The sequence below is a fragment of the Physeter macrocephalus genome, chromosome 18 (assembly GCF_002837175.3).
Source record: "Physeter macrocephalus isolate SW-GA chromosome 18, ASM283717v5, whole genome shotgun sequence".
Taxonomy (NCBI): Eukaryota; Metazoa; Chordata; class Mammalia; order Artiodactyla; family Physeteridae; genus Physeter; species Physeter macrocephalus.
In genome coordinates, this window is record NC_041231.1 from 49705832 (window position 1) to 49724335 (window position 18504).

The 18504-nt window shown below is 42.0% G+C and overlaps 1 protein-coding gene across 7 annotated transcripts in view; it reads left to right on the top strand.

Annotated features, from left to right (window-relative positions):
• The first annotated feature begins 6527 nt into the window (after positions 1–6527).
• SNRK (SNF related kinase) overlaps positions 6528–18504 on the top strand; it is a 59849-nt gene continuing 47872 nt past the window's right edge. For 3 of the 7 annotated variants that reach the window (XM_055079718.1, XM_024132268.3, XM_028478584.2), the window contains exon 1: positions 6544–6648. Coding sequence is in view for 2 of the 7 variants with exons in the window: in XM_055079720.1 (XP_054935695.1) it covers positions 9741–9922; positions 10043–10090 (230 nt within the window). In the remaining 5 variants the exon portion in view is untranslated. Of the gene's footprint in view, positions 6649–6928; positions 7077–9388; positions 9923–10040; positions 10091–18504 lie in introns of those variants that run through there. The other 4 variants (XM_024132269.3, XM_055079720.1, XM_055079719.1 and 1 more) reach the window with 4 other exon arrangements.

Genomic DNA, 18504 nt, shown 5'->3' on the forward strand with positions numbered 1-18504 from the left:
ATCCCACATGCCGCGGAGCGGCTGGGCCCGTGAGCCATGGCCGCTGAGCCTGCGCGTCCGGAATCTGTGCTCTGCAACGGGAGAGGCCACAACAGTGAGAGGCCCGCGTACCGCAAAAAAAAAAAAAAAAAAAAAAAAAAAGAATCTAAGAAAAAACCTACAGCAAACATCGTACTTACTAGCAATAAGACTAAAGGTGTTTTCCATAAATTTGAGAACAAAGCAAGGATGTCCACTCTCAACACTTCTATTTAATATCACACTGGAAGTTCCAGCCAGTCAAGAAGACAAGAAAAGGAAATTAAAGGTATCCAGTTTGGAAATGAAGAAATAAAACTGTCTTTATTTGCAAATTATTTGATCCTGTATCTGCAAACTACTAGTGAATCTTAAAAAACCAACTAGAACTAATAAATGAGAATGTCAGAGGAGACAAAAACCAATAATATTTCTACTGATAATGAACACTCTAAGAATGAAATGAAAACAGTGTAATTTGCAATAGCACTAAAAATAAAATACTTAGAAATAAATGTAACAAAAGATGTGTAAGAGGTAAAAATTATAAAACACTGCTCACTAAAATTTAAAAGATCTAAATAAATGGGGATATATACCATTTTCATGAATTGCAAGACTCACTACTCTTAAGATGGCAATTCTGCCCAAAGTGATTTATATATACAATTCCAATCAAAATCAATTTTGGGGGGGTAGAAATTGACACGCTGATCCTAAGGTTTACATGGAAATGCAAATTACCTAGAATAGCAAAATAATTTTGAAAACCAACAACATTGTTGGAGGAATATTTTACTCATTTTCAAAACTTATTATAAAATAATAGTTGTTGAGACTGTGTCACAATGGTGTAATGATAGACACATATATCAATGGAGATGAATAGAAAGTCCAGAAAATCCTTATGTTTTTGGTAAATTGATTTTCAACAAAGGTGCCAAGGGAATTCAATTGTGAAAAGATATTCTTTTTTTTTTTTTTTTTTCGGTACGCGGGCCTCTCGCTGTTGTGGCCTCTCCCGTTGCAGAGCACAGGCTCCGGACGCGCAGGCTCAGCGGCCATGGCTCACGGGCCCAGCCGCTCCGCGGCGTGTGGGATCTTCCCGGACCGGGGCACGAGCCCGTGTCCCCTGCAACGGCAGGCAGATTCTCAACCATTGCGCCACCAGGGAAGCCCGAAAAGATATTCTTTTTAACAAATGGTTCTGGGACAATTGGGTATCCATACGCAAAAGATAAATAAATTAAAAAATTTACATCATGTATAAAAATTAACTCAAAATCAATTACAGACTTAAATATTAAATTGAAAACTATAAAACCTGAAAAAACAAACCACAGGAAAAAAATCTTTGTGACTTTGGCTTAGGCAAAAATTTCTTCGATATGATACCAAAAACATGATTCATAAAAGAAAAATTTGCTAAATTGTAATTCATTGAAACTCAAAACTCTGGCACTTCCAAAGATATCATTTAAAGTATGAAAAGACAAGCCATAGCCTGGGAGAAAATATTTGCAAATTATGTATCTTATTTGCAAATAAGATAAGGATGTGTATCTGACATATATCAAAAATTCTTATAACTCAATAAGACAACCCAGTTAAAAATGGGCAAAGATTTGAATAGACCTTTCACCAAAGAAGATATTTGTGTGGCTAAATATAACATTAAAAGATGATCAACATTGCTAGTCATTAGGGAAATGCAAATTAAAATTACAGTGAGATACCACCATACATTTATTAGAATAGAGATAATTTAAAGTCTAATAATACCAAGTGTTGGCAAGGATGAGGAGAAATAAAAACCCTCATACATTGCTGGTGGGAACGTAAAATGTGGTACAGTCACTTCAGAAAACAATTTGTCAGTTCCTTATAATGTTAAACATAGAGTTACAACATGACCCAACAATCCCATCCTGCAATTCCCTAGAAGACTGACAGCATGTCCCCATTAAGAGTTTATGTAAATATTCACAGCAACATTATCCATAATAGCAAAAATCTGGAAATAAATGAAATGTTCATTACCTGGTAAATGGAGAAAGAAAATCTAGTGTATCTATCTGATGAATTCTGTTCAGCAGTAAAAAGGGATGAACTACTTATACATGCTACAACATGGATAAACATTATGCTAAGTGAAAAGAAGCCAGACACAAAAGACCACACATTGTATGATTACATTTAAGTGACTTTCTAGAAAAGGCAAATCTGTAGAGATGGAAAACAAATCATTGGTTGCCAAGAGATGGAAATTGGACTGTGATTGACTGCAAATGCACAGGAGAAAACTTTTGGGGAGTGATGGAAATATTGGGGTGGATCGGGGTGATGGTTACGTAACTTTATAAATTTACTAGAAGTCATTGAATTACCACGTATTAACGGTGAACTTTACAGTATGCAGATCATACCTCAATAAAACTATTAAACAAAACCATCAACTCTTCCAATTTTAAAATGTTCTTGGGAATTCCCTGGCCGTCCAGTGGTTTAGGACTCTGAGCTTTCACTGCTGAGGGCCTGAGTTCAATCCCTGGTTGGGGAACTAGGATCCCACAAGCCGCAGGGCATGCCCCCCACCCCCCCAAAAAATGTTCTCAACTAATTCAAATTCTTAAAGGACCTTTGTGGAAAAAAAATACCCCAAGTTTATAGCGCAAGCCCTTGGGCTGCCTACTTGCAACCCCAGTGCTAAGCTGCATGAATAGAAATTTGAATAAAATAAAATCCTTGTCCTCCGGGAGTTTAAGATCCAAAGGGAGAAAATGGAACAGTAAACAGTTACAAAACCCTATGATAAATATTACAAGCAGGATGTGCAGGGAGGTTTGGGTCCAGAGAATGCCTGGCTCTGACTGAGCAGGGCTGGGGGTGCCACAGATGAGGCTGGACACTCAAGTGAGGTTTTGAAGGGTTCAGGAGATTGCAAGTATAGAAAGTGGAGAAAAGGGGTGGGTGACATTTCCAGGCAGAGGGAACAGAATGGGCAAAGTCTCGGAGGTATGAAAAAGCAATTCCCTTTCTAAGAACTGAGAAGGTTGGAGATGTGGTTCACCTGGAGATGAAGAACAGGAAAGGAAGGCAGGGGCCAGATTGTGAAGGGCTTGGCAGGCAGTGTTAAAGTCTTCGGACGAAAGATGAAGCAGAATTTATCTGTTGGAGGAATATGGGCATACTTCTTGTGGCCTGAATTAAACTTTGTATATCTTGGAAACATCTTATTGCACTAATTTAAAAAATATCCATTAATATACTGCTTATCATGTGCCAGGCACTGTTTTAATACTTTATATAAACCACCTTAATCCTATCAACAGTGATTCTCAAATTCTAACCTGCATCAGATTCACCTGGAAGTCTTCTTAAAACAGAGTTTCTAATTTAGTAGGTCTGGAGTGGAGCCCGAGAATTTGCATTTCAGTCCAGTTCCCAGCTGCTGCTGCTAGTTTCCGGGGAGCACACTGGGAGAACAACGGCCTTACCCCCATCTTATAAGAAAGATATCATTATCATCACCATCATTCCCATTTTACAGAGGAGGAAACAGATGGAAGGTTAAGCAATCTGCCCCCAAGGCCATATAACTCTTGGTGATGGGGCTGGCAGTCAATGCCAGGCAATGTCTGCCGTGCTTCCCAGTTCACAGGTTGCAAACAAACAGAGTTAAGGGCTGGTATTTTCAATCCTTCATTGCAACTATCAAAAATATATTACACACATACACACACCCACTCATGCACAGGCCTTAACTGACATCTGAGATAAAAGAACTAGGGATGGGGCTTCCCTGGTGGCGCAGTGGTTGCGCGTCCGCCTGCTGATGCAGGAAAAAAAAAAAAGAACTAGGGATGCTAACTGATGCCAAGGGGGTAGTGAGGGAAAGTCTTTGAGAAACCTTGAGTCCATTCCAATGAAGTATTATTTTGGTCCTACTGGATGAAGCCAGGATTCAGATATGCTCAAGTATCAATGTACAAAATGACTAATTAAATACGTAAAAGGAAATCCTTAAATGTCACAACTCAAAACTGAAACATACATGAGTCCTCAATCTCTGTTGTTTTCAATATATTTATTTTAAATGTTTTATAAATTATGAAAATTAACAATATCTAGAGAAGATAACCTTGTTATACGTGCTGCTTTGGTGGGGGGGTGGTAGTCCCAAGAAGAAAATGGCAATTCTTTCATGAATCGGCTTGCTTTTCACATCTTGATCTAATTTGTAGCATCTCCCTGGTTGCCTTCCAATAAACAACTTCTTCCCTAAATTGGTGGCATTATGTTATTTCTGAGATCTGAATCACAGAGACTGTAGTCCAAGCCTGCATGCTCCATCTTGTCGTTTGTGTAGAGTGCTGTATATCTAATTAAAGCTTCTTACAGGTCCATAAAAAGACCTAACATTAAAAAAGCAGTCTGGTTTGGAGAAAGCCCCAGGGCAGAATGAAGGAGGGGGTTCTTCATTAACAATAAACACATTTTCTTGAATTCAAAGTTAAGCAATCATATATTAATTTGTACTTGAATATTTTTAAATGTTGCCTAAGCATGATCAGATCATGTTACCACATTGATGGTGCGGGACTGAAAATGGGTCACGTTCTTGCCAGCAACACTCCAGCTTCCCAGGAAACACTGGGGATGAATAAATGATTTACCACGTGGCCAGGACTGCAGCCCTCTCTCTGGAAGAGAATTTGAGCCAACTTGATTTAAACCAAGGTATTATTCTATTCCTTTTCATTTATTATGTCCTGTTGCCCTTATAGAATTTATTCAAAACCTGAGTTACACAGCAATATAAATACTCTATTTTCCAAGGGCTTATCTACTAAGGCCATTGTTTTGTGATTACTGTTCTATCTCAGGGGCTACAGACCTGGCGTGGAGGTCCTCAACCACTGGAATTCCCTTGGGAGACCATTAGCTTGGTATTTTTTTCCCTTTACTTGGTTACAGGGTTCCCTGAATAGTGATATCTCCTAAGGAGAAAAGTGCAAGGCCTTCCCGTTTGCCAGTAACAAAGGAATGAATTCCACAAACCAAGTTAGAAGCTCTTCCTTAACATACTGCTAGAGTTACAATGTCAGTGTCAAAGTGAGATTATTCTTTTATGATCTTTCTAAGCCAGTGTTATCCCAGAGTTGGGGCCTTGACTCAGCCCTGAGGGGCAGAGGCCCACCTGAGGCCTACAGCCCCAGGCTTTCCGCAGCCAATGATCCATCACCCCATGCCAGAGCCTTAGGGTAACTGGGAGTCCCCCTTTAACCTTCTGTTATTACCCTGAGGGTTTGTACCTCCCAACAATCCACTCTTGCTTCCCAGTCATCTTCAGACATGTAAAGTAGAAGCCAAGGAGACAGTCTGAAAAGAAAAGCCTTCTGACATTTGCAGGTCAGCAGAGACATTTGCTAAAGCCATCTAGATTTTTCTTCTCCGTCCAGTCAGTTTAATCAAACTTGGAGGATCTAAGCAGCTCCCGCCTCCCTCCACATTGTGTCCTTCTTTGCTAGGGGTCCTTCCTTGGGGGAGGGGTGGAGAGCAGGGAGAATCATTAAGGGAAAAAGCAGGTTGGAGAAATCTGGCATCTGGCTTGTCACTCCCTTCCAGAAAACCCGGAGAGCTGAGTTCCATTGCGCGCCAAGCTTCCAAGGGTGGGAGACGTGAGCCCCTGCCCCTGTCTCCCACCCTCCCAAACCCTCCTCTCCGGTGAGCGCTAAGTTCCCTTCGGGAGCCACCGACCTGGTGACCATGCCGCTGAACCATCCAGTGCACAGTTAATGCCTGGAGTGTTCTGAATCCCTGACTTCACATGCTTTAATACTTCCCACGACCTTTCGCCTTTCCACGCTTTTCCAGAGGAGGCAGCCTAGCCAGGCAAGGGTCTCCCGCTGACCTTTAAAGCCAGCGCTGCATTCAGAGGCTGGGCTTTTTCTCTTTTTTAAAAATGGCAACAAAATCAACAAAATTCCTTCAGATTGGGTTCCCAAAGAGAAGAAACTGTAAAGAATATGTATGTGTATACATGAATGTATATTTAATTTTTTCCCTTTCCTTGCTTAAACCTGGGCGGGAGATGGGGGGAAACTTTAAAAGGGTAAAGCGCCTGGCGCCCTCGGCCCCGCGTCCCAGGACCTAGAGTCTGGTGAGGACGCGATCCCTTCCCTCCGATTTCCCCCGACGGCTCGCGCTACTTTTCTGGGCCATTGTCCCATGTCCCTAGTGCTTCCTCCTTAATCATCCCTTCTGTTCGGGCACCTCGCCCGCTTCCTACCGCCAGCCGCAGCCCAGACTCTCTGGGGTCGGGATGATGCCAGGATGCCCTCCAGCAGCCCGCGCGCCGGAGCCCGCAGGTGCGCCCCGCTCCGCCCCGCCCCTCCCTCCCCGCGGCCCCGCCCCGCCCCGCCCCGCCCCTCCCTCCCCGCGGCCCCGCCCCGGCGCTTACGTCACAGTGACGCGCGCCCCGCGCAGGCGCAAGTCGGTCCCCACCCCCTCCCCGCGGCCGGCCGCCCGTTCGGTATTATGATTAGCGCTGGGTGCGGGGATTCGGCGGCCGGGAGGGAGTTGTCGGCGCCGCGGCCGCTGCAGACGGACGCCCGCCTGCTGGCTGAGGTAGGGGCGAGCGCGGAGCGCGGCCGGGCGCGGCGGCCGTGGGCGGGGGTGGGGCCGGCCTCCGCCGCCTAGTCGCCTCCGCCGTTGCCGGGCTCCGGAGCCGGGCTCCCGCCGCAGGCGGAAAGTAACTTGCGCGCTCCGCGCTCCCCGCTCCGGCCGCGTCGCGCGCCCGGGAGGACGCGGGGACCCGGCTGCTGTGGCCCCGACCCCGCGCGGCGGTGGCGCGGCCTGGCGGCCTGGCGGCGGGCGGCGGCGGGGCCCGGATGGGAGCCGGCACTGCGGCTGCTGGCCGCGGGAGCCCGGAGGCCCTGCCCTTGCGGCCGCGGCGGGATTGCGGCACCTCGGGAGGCGCCCGCATCCCCGCGCCCCGCCCCGGAGCGGGCCGAGTGCGGCTCCCGCGGTGCTCCGCTCCTAGGTTTTCTTGTACGGTGTGTATTCTTCACCAAAGGTGTTTTCCTTTTTCAAAAGAATCTGGAAATCTGGCGTAGCAGGGGGGTTCCTTGGTAAAACTGCAGCCGTAAAATAGAATGGGGATATTGTTGTCTGTAGAGAAAGGGCATCGGGGTAAGGAAGGAGGAGCAGTGCCGTTCCCGAGGGACAACTAGAATTTTTCAGATTGGAAAACCTCCGTTCTTTTCCATAGTCATCGCCTGTTGATTTCTTTCTGGACCGTTTTACAGAAACCTTCCTGCCTTTTACTTGGACTTGGGATCCAGGAAAGTGACAGCCTTTTATACTGGGGGGCGGGCGGGGGGGGTGTTCCTGGAGCTGTGCTGTTCCAACAGTTGCATCAGATAAAATTAAATAGCTTCATAGGGAATTCGGTTCAAGTCCAGTATTTGGAGGGGAGAGGAGGGATTTAGCAGTAGGGTTCTTCAACCTATAGACGTCTGAGGATATCGGATTTTTCACACTGTCAAGTTACTTTTTTCCCCTTCCATTTAATTGAGTACATTTCCACAGTTTTAGGAGCAGGTGGTAAAGCTGACTTAATGCGTTTCACGTTTTATGGTGAAAGGTGAAGCATGGCTAGCAGGTGATGGAACTGCAAATGTTCTGCATACTGATCAGATTCCACCTGATTCCTATCAAGCATTAGTTGCCTCAGTTTGGGTTCCTTGTATGGGGTTGGGGTGCTAGTCCCAAATCAGTCTAATTTATCAGAATGTATATCGGTGTACTTTAACGTCTGGGGTTGTCAAGGCTTATGTAATCAATTTGTTAATTTATAATCTTGTTATATGGCTCTCCAGATTTATAAACTCATTCCCTTAAGGAAATCTGTCTTCAACGTCTGCTTAAATATTTCTCTTGGAATTGGATTCCTGGAGAGAAATGTTATGTACTAGTGGTGATTAACGCATACTAATTAGACAAGTTTAAAAAAAAAATCATGTTGATTCTTTTGACTGTCTAATTGTCTCTATTAGGAAAACATGACATTCCCATTTTACAGAACTAAAAATGAGAGAAATGATATTCCCAAGGTCACTTATTGAAGCAGTATAGTAATTGGAAATCAGGTGCACTGTGTTAACTTTTCTTAATACTCCATCTTTAAGACTTTCCATGTAGGGAACTTTGACATCTTTCTGTTTTTTAAATTTGCACAGTTTTGATTTTCCTTTGTGCAGAAAAGTTACTCTCACTGTATTGATTTTTTTACTATCTTTAGTAAGTTTTTCTGTATTATTGCAGTAAGATCCATTTGTATAAAACATACAAGGACTCAGAAGTTATGTAATTTTTATTATTCTAGAACAGAAGTATAGATTGAGCCTTTATGGGTCAAATGTAATCCCATAATCCTAAAATGAAGGCTTTCAAATGTCCTTATTAAAAGTGAAGGGCTTTCAGATATTTTTACTGGGCACAGGAAATACTATTGGTCTAAACTTTACTATGGATGTTTCATATAGAAAGTGAAACTAAATAGAAAAAAAACTATTTTGGAGATATTGTGCAGCCCAGGTTCTAAGCACTGGTATAAATAAGGCTTGATTTCTCCCCTGTAGCAGCTTGTCTGAGCCTAAGAACTCATTACACAGCCCAGGAAGAAAAGGGTACAAGTACACTTTCCACATGGTCAGAATTTTAGGAATTAAAAACATAGATGTGAGGAACTCTGAAGACTTGATTTTACTGCATGCCAGCTGATTGCCTAACAACCAAGAGGTAGAATTTTTAGCTAAGATGCTTTTATAAGAAAACTAATTATTTAGAATGTGGATACTTCCCAGTGTGCATGTATGTGCTGGTCAGCTCTTAGAGCAAGTTAGGTGGAAAAGTTGAGTGGTGTGTAGCAGTTTTGAAGGTAAACTAACCTATGATCATTTATTCATGGAGCCTTTGTCTACTTTTGGGGCCCTGGGTTAGAGGATAGCAGTAGAAAAGTGAATAAAAACTAGTTCCTGCCTTTACAGGCTGTTGTATTTTTTGTTTTTTGTTTTATTTATTTACTTATTTATTTATTTTTGGCTGCGTTGGATCTTCGTTGCGGTGATTGGAGGCTCTTTGTTGCGGTGCGCGGGCTTCTCGCTGCAGTGGCTTCTCTTGTTGCGGAGCACGGGCTCCAGGCGTGCGGGCTTCAGTAGTTGTGACTGTAGAGCGCAGACTCAGTAGTTGTGGTGCGTGGGCTTAGTTGTTCCGCGGCATGTGGAATCTTCCTGGATCAGGGCTAGAACCTGTGTCCCCTGCATTGGCAGGCGGATTCTTAACCACCATACCACCAGGGAATTCCCAAGCTATTATAAATTATATTTACACCAAGGTAAACAATAACAGTAGGATCAAATGCTGTGGTGAGACATAGGCAAGACCCTTGGGCAAGGAACAGTCTGACTTGGGAATGCTTCACAGAGAAGGTGATGGTTGAACCAGTCTTGAAGGATGGGTAGAGTTCCCAGGCAGAGAAAAGGGGAAAGGGCTCCAAGGGTTCATGGAGGGTGAAAAGACAAGGTCAGGTGGTGGAGGAAGAACTTAGATCCAAGTGGGTGAAAGGGAGTTGAGGAGGTAGAGACAGGGTGCAGCTGTTTTTGATTTTTTTAAGACTATGGAAAGGAAGGGGGAGGAGTGGGGCAGTACCTTTGGGGATGGAGGGGGACATGTTTTGTTATTTTGTTTTAGTTTGGGAAGAGCCGGTGTACAACCTCTCGGACTTAATGGCCTCACAAGTGAGCACTGGAAATGTGTTGTCTGTTCTGGATGATCTGGAGCTGCATTATTCACACTGCAGATTATTTCCTTATCTTATTTTTCCGTGTATCTGCTTTGGGTTGAGGCCTTAGATCCTGTGGGAAACCATTTCTTGCTGGCGGTAGGGGAGGAACCTGACTAAAGAGGATTCCTGCTCTATCTTTCCTGAACATTTATTTCTCTGCTGTTATTTCCAGAGCCTCCTGAGATTCTGCTTTGGCACCTCCAGTGTTTGGCCTCTGCTCAGGTAGGCTCTTGCCTGACAAAGAAGGCCTTTCTCTCTCTCCTTCCTTGTTGTGTCCTATTCCCCAGACTGCTGCCACGTGACTACAGTAGTTACTTCAGAGTTGGAGGGCATTGGCTGCCCATGCACCATGATGTTTTAAGTTCTGGAGTGTCTCCAGGCTCACAGCAAGATTGGGGGGAGGGGTGTCTGTCTGACTGTATAAACACATAACCCCTCAGCTACATGTTGGCCTGAAATGTGATGTTGATTATGAAATCAGTGCTCCAGAAATGTAGGTTACGGGACATGTAACTGGTCAAATCGTAGCCTCAGTGGGCCTCGGTTTCTCAGTTGTTGACGTGCAGTTACCTTTCTCAAATCCAGACGACTGTCAGCTCCTTGGAGCCAGAGAGCCCTTCTTTGATTTCTATATCCCCAGACCAGTGTAATGCTTCACACATAGTCAGTGTACCCAAGAAGTGTCCTGGTGAAGAAACTTAAAAAATCTGAACTTCAGTTTGTTGCCCATTAGAGGATACCATACCCATTTTATCCAGAGGAGTTGGATTGAAATTGCTCTTCATTCATAGAATTCTAGAGCTAGAAGCAAATCTTCCACTCTACACTGCCATGCAGTAGATGCTCCAGAAATGTTTGTTCCTGTCCTGAATTCCCTGTCTGAGTAAATGACTGCACCTGCTACCACTCTCCACTAGTCATTCTAGATTGCCCTCTTTGCTTTGCCCCCTGTGCATTGAGTTCCTGGATTCTACTTGCTAAACGTGTCTCCTCCATTACATCCTCGCCATCACCGCCCAGGTACAGGCTGCCCTCATTTTTAAGTCTTTAATCATTTATCTTGGAGACATTTTCACTAGTCTCCTTACCTGTGTCCAAGCTCTAGTCTTGCCCTTCCGATCTGATCTTCACTTTGCTGCCAGAGTGGTTTGTTTAACTGTCATCTCTGATTGGCATGCCCCTGCTCAGGATTCTTCTTTGGCTTCTTAGTGCCAGCTTTCATTTGTTCATTTAATAAAGTATACATGTATATTTTGGGCAGATGCTATACTTGGCGGGCCCTGGGATGGAGAGCTGAATAAAACAGACGTGCGTCTTACGCGGGCTGAATTTATCATGTAGTCTAGTGGGGGACACAGATTATTCATCACATAATCACACAAATAATGATATAACCACAATTGTGATAAGGGCCATAATGGAAAAGGGCCTGGTGCTGTGAGAGGGCGTGGGGGCTGGTGTGCAGGAGTGTGGGAGGGGAGGGAGAGGCTATGGTCAGGAAGGTGACCTTTACGCTGGGCCCTGAAGCGTGGTTAAGGGTTAGCCAGATGTGAGGAATGTCAACTGATGTGCATAGGATACAAGGACCTTTGGGTATTTGGCCCTTACCTACCTGTCTAACCTTGTCTCTTACACTCTGCTCTGCATGTATTGCTGTCCCAATCACACTAAGACCTCTTTCCCACCATGGCCAATTTCAGTTCTTAGCTCAAACAAAAAAGTTAATTTCTCTGAGATGCCTCCTTGTGAACTCCTGAAGGCAGATTTAGGGGAAAGAACACCTCTTCCAGCCTCCTTGTCCCTTTGAGAGGTGTAAATAATGTGGGGCAGCGGCCTTCCTATTATATCCAGTACAGGCGTTTAGGGGCAGTTTCTTGGGCCAATAAAGGGTGAGGGTACCGATATCAAACTAAGATGAGGAAGTAAGTATACAACCCCTCTAAAATATCAGACTCTCCTGAGAGGGAAGCCATTTGTGAAAAGTTGGGGAAAAAAATCCTGGGATGATTTTGATCCCACTCACAACTTGCTAATATGTATTATCGCCTTTTGCTTTCATAATAACTGTCCAAGGTGGTGATTATCTTTGTTTTACAGAAAAAGACATGCCTGTTGGCAGAAGTTGAGTAATTTGTTGGGCTCCATGTCCCGTGGTACTCTTTTGTGCTAAGATGCTACTCCTCATATTTGCTGAATAAATGAATTTTGATCATTTTTAAAGTGCACCTCTATGGTGAAGATAATAAAAGTTGACTCTGTGGTACTTTGAAATGTGACTCTTAGGTTGCTGTCCCAGCTTTTCTCTGATGTTCCCTCCCCTTCTATGTGCAGACACACCTCTTAGGTCATTATATTGTCTTCATATTGCATAGCTAGGGGAAAATGTTTGAATAATGTATCTAACTGGGTTTAATATTTAGCCATGTTGCTTCTTTTGTATTAAAGAGATTATATTTTAGGTAATGTAGGTTTCACTCTTACAGTATAACTTATCTAGGTAAAGTTCATTTTAGATTTAGGACATTATACTAACAAATATTCGTTAGACAAATTATGAAGCTATAGTGTGCCGTATTTATGGATCTCTTTAAAATAGTCCAAATATCATACAGTCTTTTTTTTAGCAGTGGACAGAAGTAGAGCGATTGAATTTTAGAGTTTAGCTTTGTGTTTTACCTCATTCTACAGGTTAAACAGTTCTCTCTATTGGAATAAAGCATTATGAGTACTACAGAAGACATTTAGAATGAGAATATTCAATCTACAGTTTCAAGGCTTGATTTTATCCTTTGTTCTCCTATTCTGTGAGCATTTGCTAATCCTCTTGTGAAGAAAAATGCTTTTTCAGAAACAAATGGAGAGAATGTAATATGCAGAAGTACATTAAAATTGCAGCTTTGGTAAGGATAATTTTTTTTAAAAAATAAATTTATTTATTTATTTTTGGCTGCTTTGGGTCTTTGTTGCTGTGCGCAGGCGTTCTCTAGTTGCAGCGAGCAGAGGCTACTCTCTTCGTTGCGGTGCGTGGGCTTCTCATTGCGGTGGCTTCTCTTGTTGCGGAGCATGGGCTCTAGGTACACAGGCTCAGTAGTTGTGGCGCACGGGCTTAGTTGCTCCGCGGCATGTGGGATCTTCCCGGACCAGGGCTCGAACCCATGTCCCCTGCATTGGCAGGTGGATTCTTAACCACCGCGCCAACAGGGAAGTCCCAAATTTTTTAAAGCAGAAAATAGAATCTTCCTAAATTGTACTTAAATTACTCGCTTGGCGTTGGCTATTCTGTGCCACTGGGGAGGACTCTTGCCATAACAAAATTGTATGCAAACTCTAAAGGTGAAGTTATTTTCAAGGTGCCATTCAATTTTTAGATGACCAATAATTACCTGTCTTTTGAATGGTTATTTGCCTGCAATTTCCTTTCTCAAAGAGCAGTTTCTAAACATTTCAAAAGGTTTTTAACGGAATTATTTATTTATTTAACTTAAAAAAAAAGTTTTACTTTGCAAAACTTTCTGTTACAAGTTATGTGAATCTTTTTAAATATTTATTTATTTATTTGGCTGCGCCGGGTCTCAGTTGCGGCATGCGGGATCTTTAGTTGCAGCATGTGGGATCTAGTTCCCTGACCAGGGATTGAACCCGGGCCCCCTGCATTGGGAGTGTGGAGTCTTTGCCACTGGACCACCAGGGAAGTCCCTGGAATTATTAATTAATAATGTTTATTAGGTGAGTTTTTGGCACTTTGGTGACATTAGGGAATTTCCTCTTTTTAGTTGATTGCTGGGTCAGGTAACTCACATGGCATGTCAGAAATGTCAAAATAGATTTATTTTGGTGCTGTTGTTTCCCTGGGAATTAGAAAGTCCTACGTCAAAGGGGGAGGTATTGTTTTATTTCAGGAAAAAATTCAGGGCCCAGGAGTCAATTTAGGCAACTCTTACTTGGGCGTAGGACTGGGGCATAGGAAGTCCTTATCCTATTTGACCCTGCTTTCTAATCTGTTAAATGGGTATGATACTTCCATTGTATTCTAGGTTGTAAGTAATAAATTATATAACATATGTAAAGAATCCAGTGCATACATAGATTCCCAGTAGTTGGATTGTTTACTCTTTTTGAAACCTACATTAAAACAAAACAGTGGGCGGTTGTGGCAGTAGAAGACATTTTTAAAACTTGAAATGAGACAGTGAAAAGAAACGTCAACTGTAGTTTTGCTATAAGACTCATTTCTATATAAACCTATTTAGGTTAGTAATAGATTTTTAGGAAAGTAGTATGGGTAATAATGAGAGAGATCTAGTAAGTCAAGACAAAAATTGGTGTTTATGGAACTTTAAAGTGAACAGTTTTTAAATTGGTTTAAATTTTCTAATGACCTTATTCTTATGTCACTCGCATGTTAAAACCTAGAGTTTTTCTCTTCTTTTGAGACCTCATATCAGCTCTGTGATGTGAAGCTGCTTCTATGCATTTTTAACTCTTTAATGGCACTTGAATTAACCTTAAGTATAATTCAAAGATATGTGGTGAATTATTTAGTCTAGCAAGTTTTCCATTGATTTTGAGAAGCTAAGAGTTCATCACAGTTCCCTAAATGGTGAGCCACTAGGTAGTTTTCAAGATCAGCCTTCCTAACCCTATTAAACATATCTCACTTCTACCCCATGGCCTAACTTCACGCACATTGGCGTTCTCCTTTCGAAAGCCATATGCACTCTGCTACCTGTTTCCCCCACTGTCAGGAATGGTGTTCCACTGCTCCCGATGAAGTTGGTAAGGCCTCATCTGTGGGTTGCCCCGTCCTTGGGGATCCTGCCTTTGGTATCCTCTGCTCTTCCTTTGACGGAACTCACTGAGGTTAACTTGTATAATTGATTGTCTTTTTATATGTAGATAACTTATTTGTAAGATTCTAAAGGACAGGGACTGTGTTGTGTTCTACACAATTAGGGCTCAAATGTTTGCTAATAAAAACAGACTCAGTGTTCCTGTTCCTTCCTCAGCCTGAAGAAATTGCATACTTTGTCCCTCAAGGGAGGTAGAATATTTCATTGAATATGTCTTGTTTGTTAAGATTACATAAATATGTATGTATATTTTCAGGGAAATTGGTTTACTTTATAGATCTCAATGGAAAAGTAAATTGAATGAATAATTATGTACAGAAATTCAAAATTTTCATAACGTCTGCCTTTCCTAGATTAAAAGGTAGCACACATCTGTGAAAAATTTGAAAAGAACAGAAAAGCATAAAGAGAAAGAAAACTACAATTTTACCAATTAACATTTTGGTATTTTTAGTATATATGCAGACAAATTATATGCTTTTAAAGAAATTGGGATCCTATGCCATGAAATTTGGTATGTGAATTTTTTTGCTTAATATTTTATTGTGACAGTTTCCCATGAGATTAAATAGCTTAAAAATATAGCAGCATAGTGTTAATGTTAGGTATACCATTTCCTTATTGTAGACCTTTCTGTTTTTTCTGAGATAGATAGATACACTTTTTTTTTTTTTTGGCCACACTGTGCGGAATGTGGGGTTTTAGTTCCCTGACCAGGATTCGAACCCATACCCCCTGCATTAGGGGCACGTAGTCTTAACCACTGGACAGCCAGGAAAGTCCCTGATTTTTTTTTTTCTCGTATATGAATATCACTGAACATTGTTGAATATAAATATTTGTTCATGTCTTTATTTCTTTAAGACATAAATCTAGTAGTAAGATTATTAAATTGAGGATATTAATTATTTTAAGGCTCTTGATACAGGTATTGCCAAATTGCTTTTCAGAAAGGTAATTTGCAGTCCCAATAGTGTGAGAGAATCTCCAAATGATTCTGCCTTTTAAGGCAAAGTCAATGAAATGTTAGGTGCCAGTATTTTTGTTAATGGATCAATTTATTTTTTTTTTCTTTTCCAGCATTCTCTTTTGACCACTTTTTCATGACCATCTTTGTCACAATATTAGCGGGGGGGGATAAAAAGACAATAGGGAGTTAAAATGAGTTTTGACAGTATTAATAAAAGCTTTGGAAGAGAGATTTAGATTATTAAGTTTTTAAATTCTCCATAACTTCCAACTTATATTCTGTTTTCCTGGCCAAGGAGTAATTGTGGGTTGGCTTTATTTATTTTGGAGTAATTTCTACACACCAACTTGTGCTTAAGTCATTATTTATTATGTGGGCACTTTATTACCAGGGCTGTCACCATACTAATTTTTTAAATCTCACTTTACCATCAGGTAGAAATGGTGACATGCTTATTAACATTTTTCATCACTTTAATGAGAGGCAATTCTGTTTAGGAATTTGAACTTATTATCTGTGCTGCTGCTCCAGGATTTGTGGCTTGGATGTTAACCCCTTTCTGCAAATACTAACTGCTGCTTTCCATCAGTTAATGGATTGCCTGACTCCTGAATTCATTCAAAAATTCCTTGATGTGTCCTGGAATATAGCTTGTTTACTTGGAGGAAATAAAGATTACTTAAACCAGCACTTTAAGGGATAGTAGATCTGTGTTGGCAACCCAGTCACTGCCTCGAGAGACTGGAGCAGGCTTTTCAGCCTGGCATTCCTGGTTACCTCAGTGGCCCTGAGTCCATTAAAATTGACTACCTCGAAGAAAACTTGCAGAACATACTTCAGGCAGTTACCTTCCCTTGAAAAATACTTTATTAGACATTTGGAGGTACATTTTTGTCTGTTGGGACATTTTTCATTATAAATGGTTGACTGAAATCTTCTAGTTTGTAATTTCCATCGTGATTCCGTTCAGTGGCTACAGGCTGATACTACCTGATACCCACATAGTAATATTCAACCAATCCAGTGAAGAACTCTGGATTCTTCCGTAACTTGGGACGTGTTGACCTGTTTGTGGTTTCTTCTTTTTTTTTTTTTCTTTTTTGGCCGCGCCCCACTGCATGTGGGTTCTTAGTTCCCCGACCAGGGATCGAACCCGCGCCCCCTGCCGTGGAAGCACAGAGTCCTAACCACTGGACCGCCAGGGAATTCCCTGGTTTCTTCATCTTTGGTTTATAGCTTATATTGATAACACCCAGGAGGAGGAGTGCTGTTCTAGAAATGTGGAATGTTGTTTACTTTGGATGAAAGGAACAGCAGTGGTCACTGCCACTGGGGTTGTGTTTATTTTGCTTGATCTGGAGGTTGTTGCTATTCCTGGAGGATTGAGTCTACTGTCTTCTTTCCAGCCTATACCATTTTTGTTATAGGTATCTTTGAAATTTTAGCAGTTAGATCAGGGCAGTAATTTTCATGGAGAGTGTGTTAGTTCCTTCACTTGAGTTGGCTTTTCTCTAAACATACGTTTAGTCTGATATTTCCCCTAAGTAAGAGTAACAGTGTTCATTTTTTTTGGTGTTTGTAAAAGATACCAGATAATTTCCATGTGTAAGAAGCTTAAATACAGTTTTAGCGTGGCTTCATAAAAACTCATCTTTTAGCTGTATGTATTGGAGGGAGAGTATTGGCACAGATACTCTTTTTCAAGCATGTAATTTGTTTGGGAGGTTTTTGTGTATGTGAATATTCGTGGTCTGGTTTGGGGGGGAATTTGTAATATCCCGAAGTGTAGAGAGGCTATAGAAGTAGCCTGATTTTTGCACATGGCCCTTTTTGTGTGACCGGCTTTCTCATGCCGTGGATTGGTTGATAATTAGGATCCATGCGGAGCCACCTTTGCTCAGTGCGCTCTTCCTCACCTGTCGTAGGGAGAGGTGTGTTTGGAGACCTTTGTTTGATATACGGACCACATTGCAGTGGTGAAGATGTCAGTGAAAAGCCAGAAGTGAATTTTGACAAGAATAACAGGGTGAGTTCCAACTTGACAGTAGGTTTAACAGAGGCTGGTTTTACAACTGTTTTCAGCAGCTTGCAAAATGTGTGTAGGGCCGCCCACACTTCCTTCCTCTTCTCCAGCCACACCCGCACGCCTCAGTCGCTTCTGGTCTCTTTAGTAAACTTGGGAGAACATCGGTGTGTTCTTGCAACACATACTAGTGCTTGTTTCTCAAACATGGATTTCCATGTTATAAACACCCTCTCCTGGATGGCCTGTTTCATTTAGGTCCTGCCTAGCTGTATGCCTGTGTGAGCACATGCTGAATAAGAAGACTGCTTTAGAATGGCCTAATTTAGTGCTTTTGCTGGTTTAAAGGGTGTCTTCTTAGCTATGTAGTCATTAAAAATAGTGATTTAGAAGAACTTCGTGCATGCAAAAATGTTCATCCTATAGTAGAGGAAAAAGTAGTCATAAGACTTCATATACAATATCTTAGCTTTGTAAAGAAGCATAGGTGTAAAGAATATATACTCAAACCTGAAGAGAGGTCATCCTAGATGAAATTATAGGTGTTTTTTGTTTGTCTGTTTTTAATCTGTGGTGCTTTTCTTCATTTCCCAAACTTTCTAAAGTGAACTTGTTTTGTGGAGAGAAGTACTAAGAAAAGGTTACACTGCTTCCCCCCTCTCCAGTTTATGTGTGTGTGATCCCATTTCATTAAAACCTTTGTGTCTGGCATGTATTATACATAGAAAATAATTTGGAAGGCTGTGTCTGAAATGTTAACAGAGATAATCACAGAGGATAGACCGATGCATAA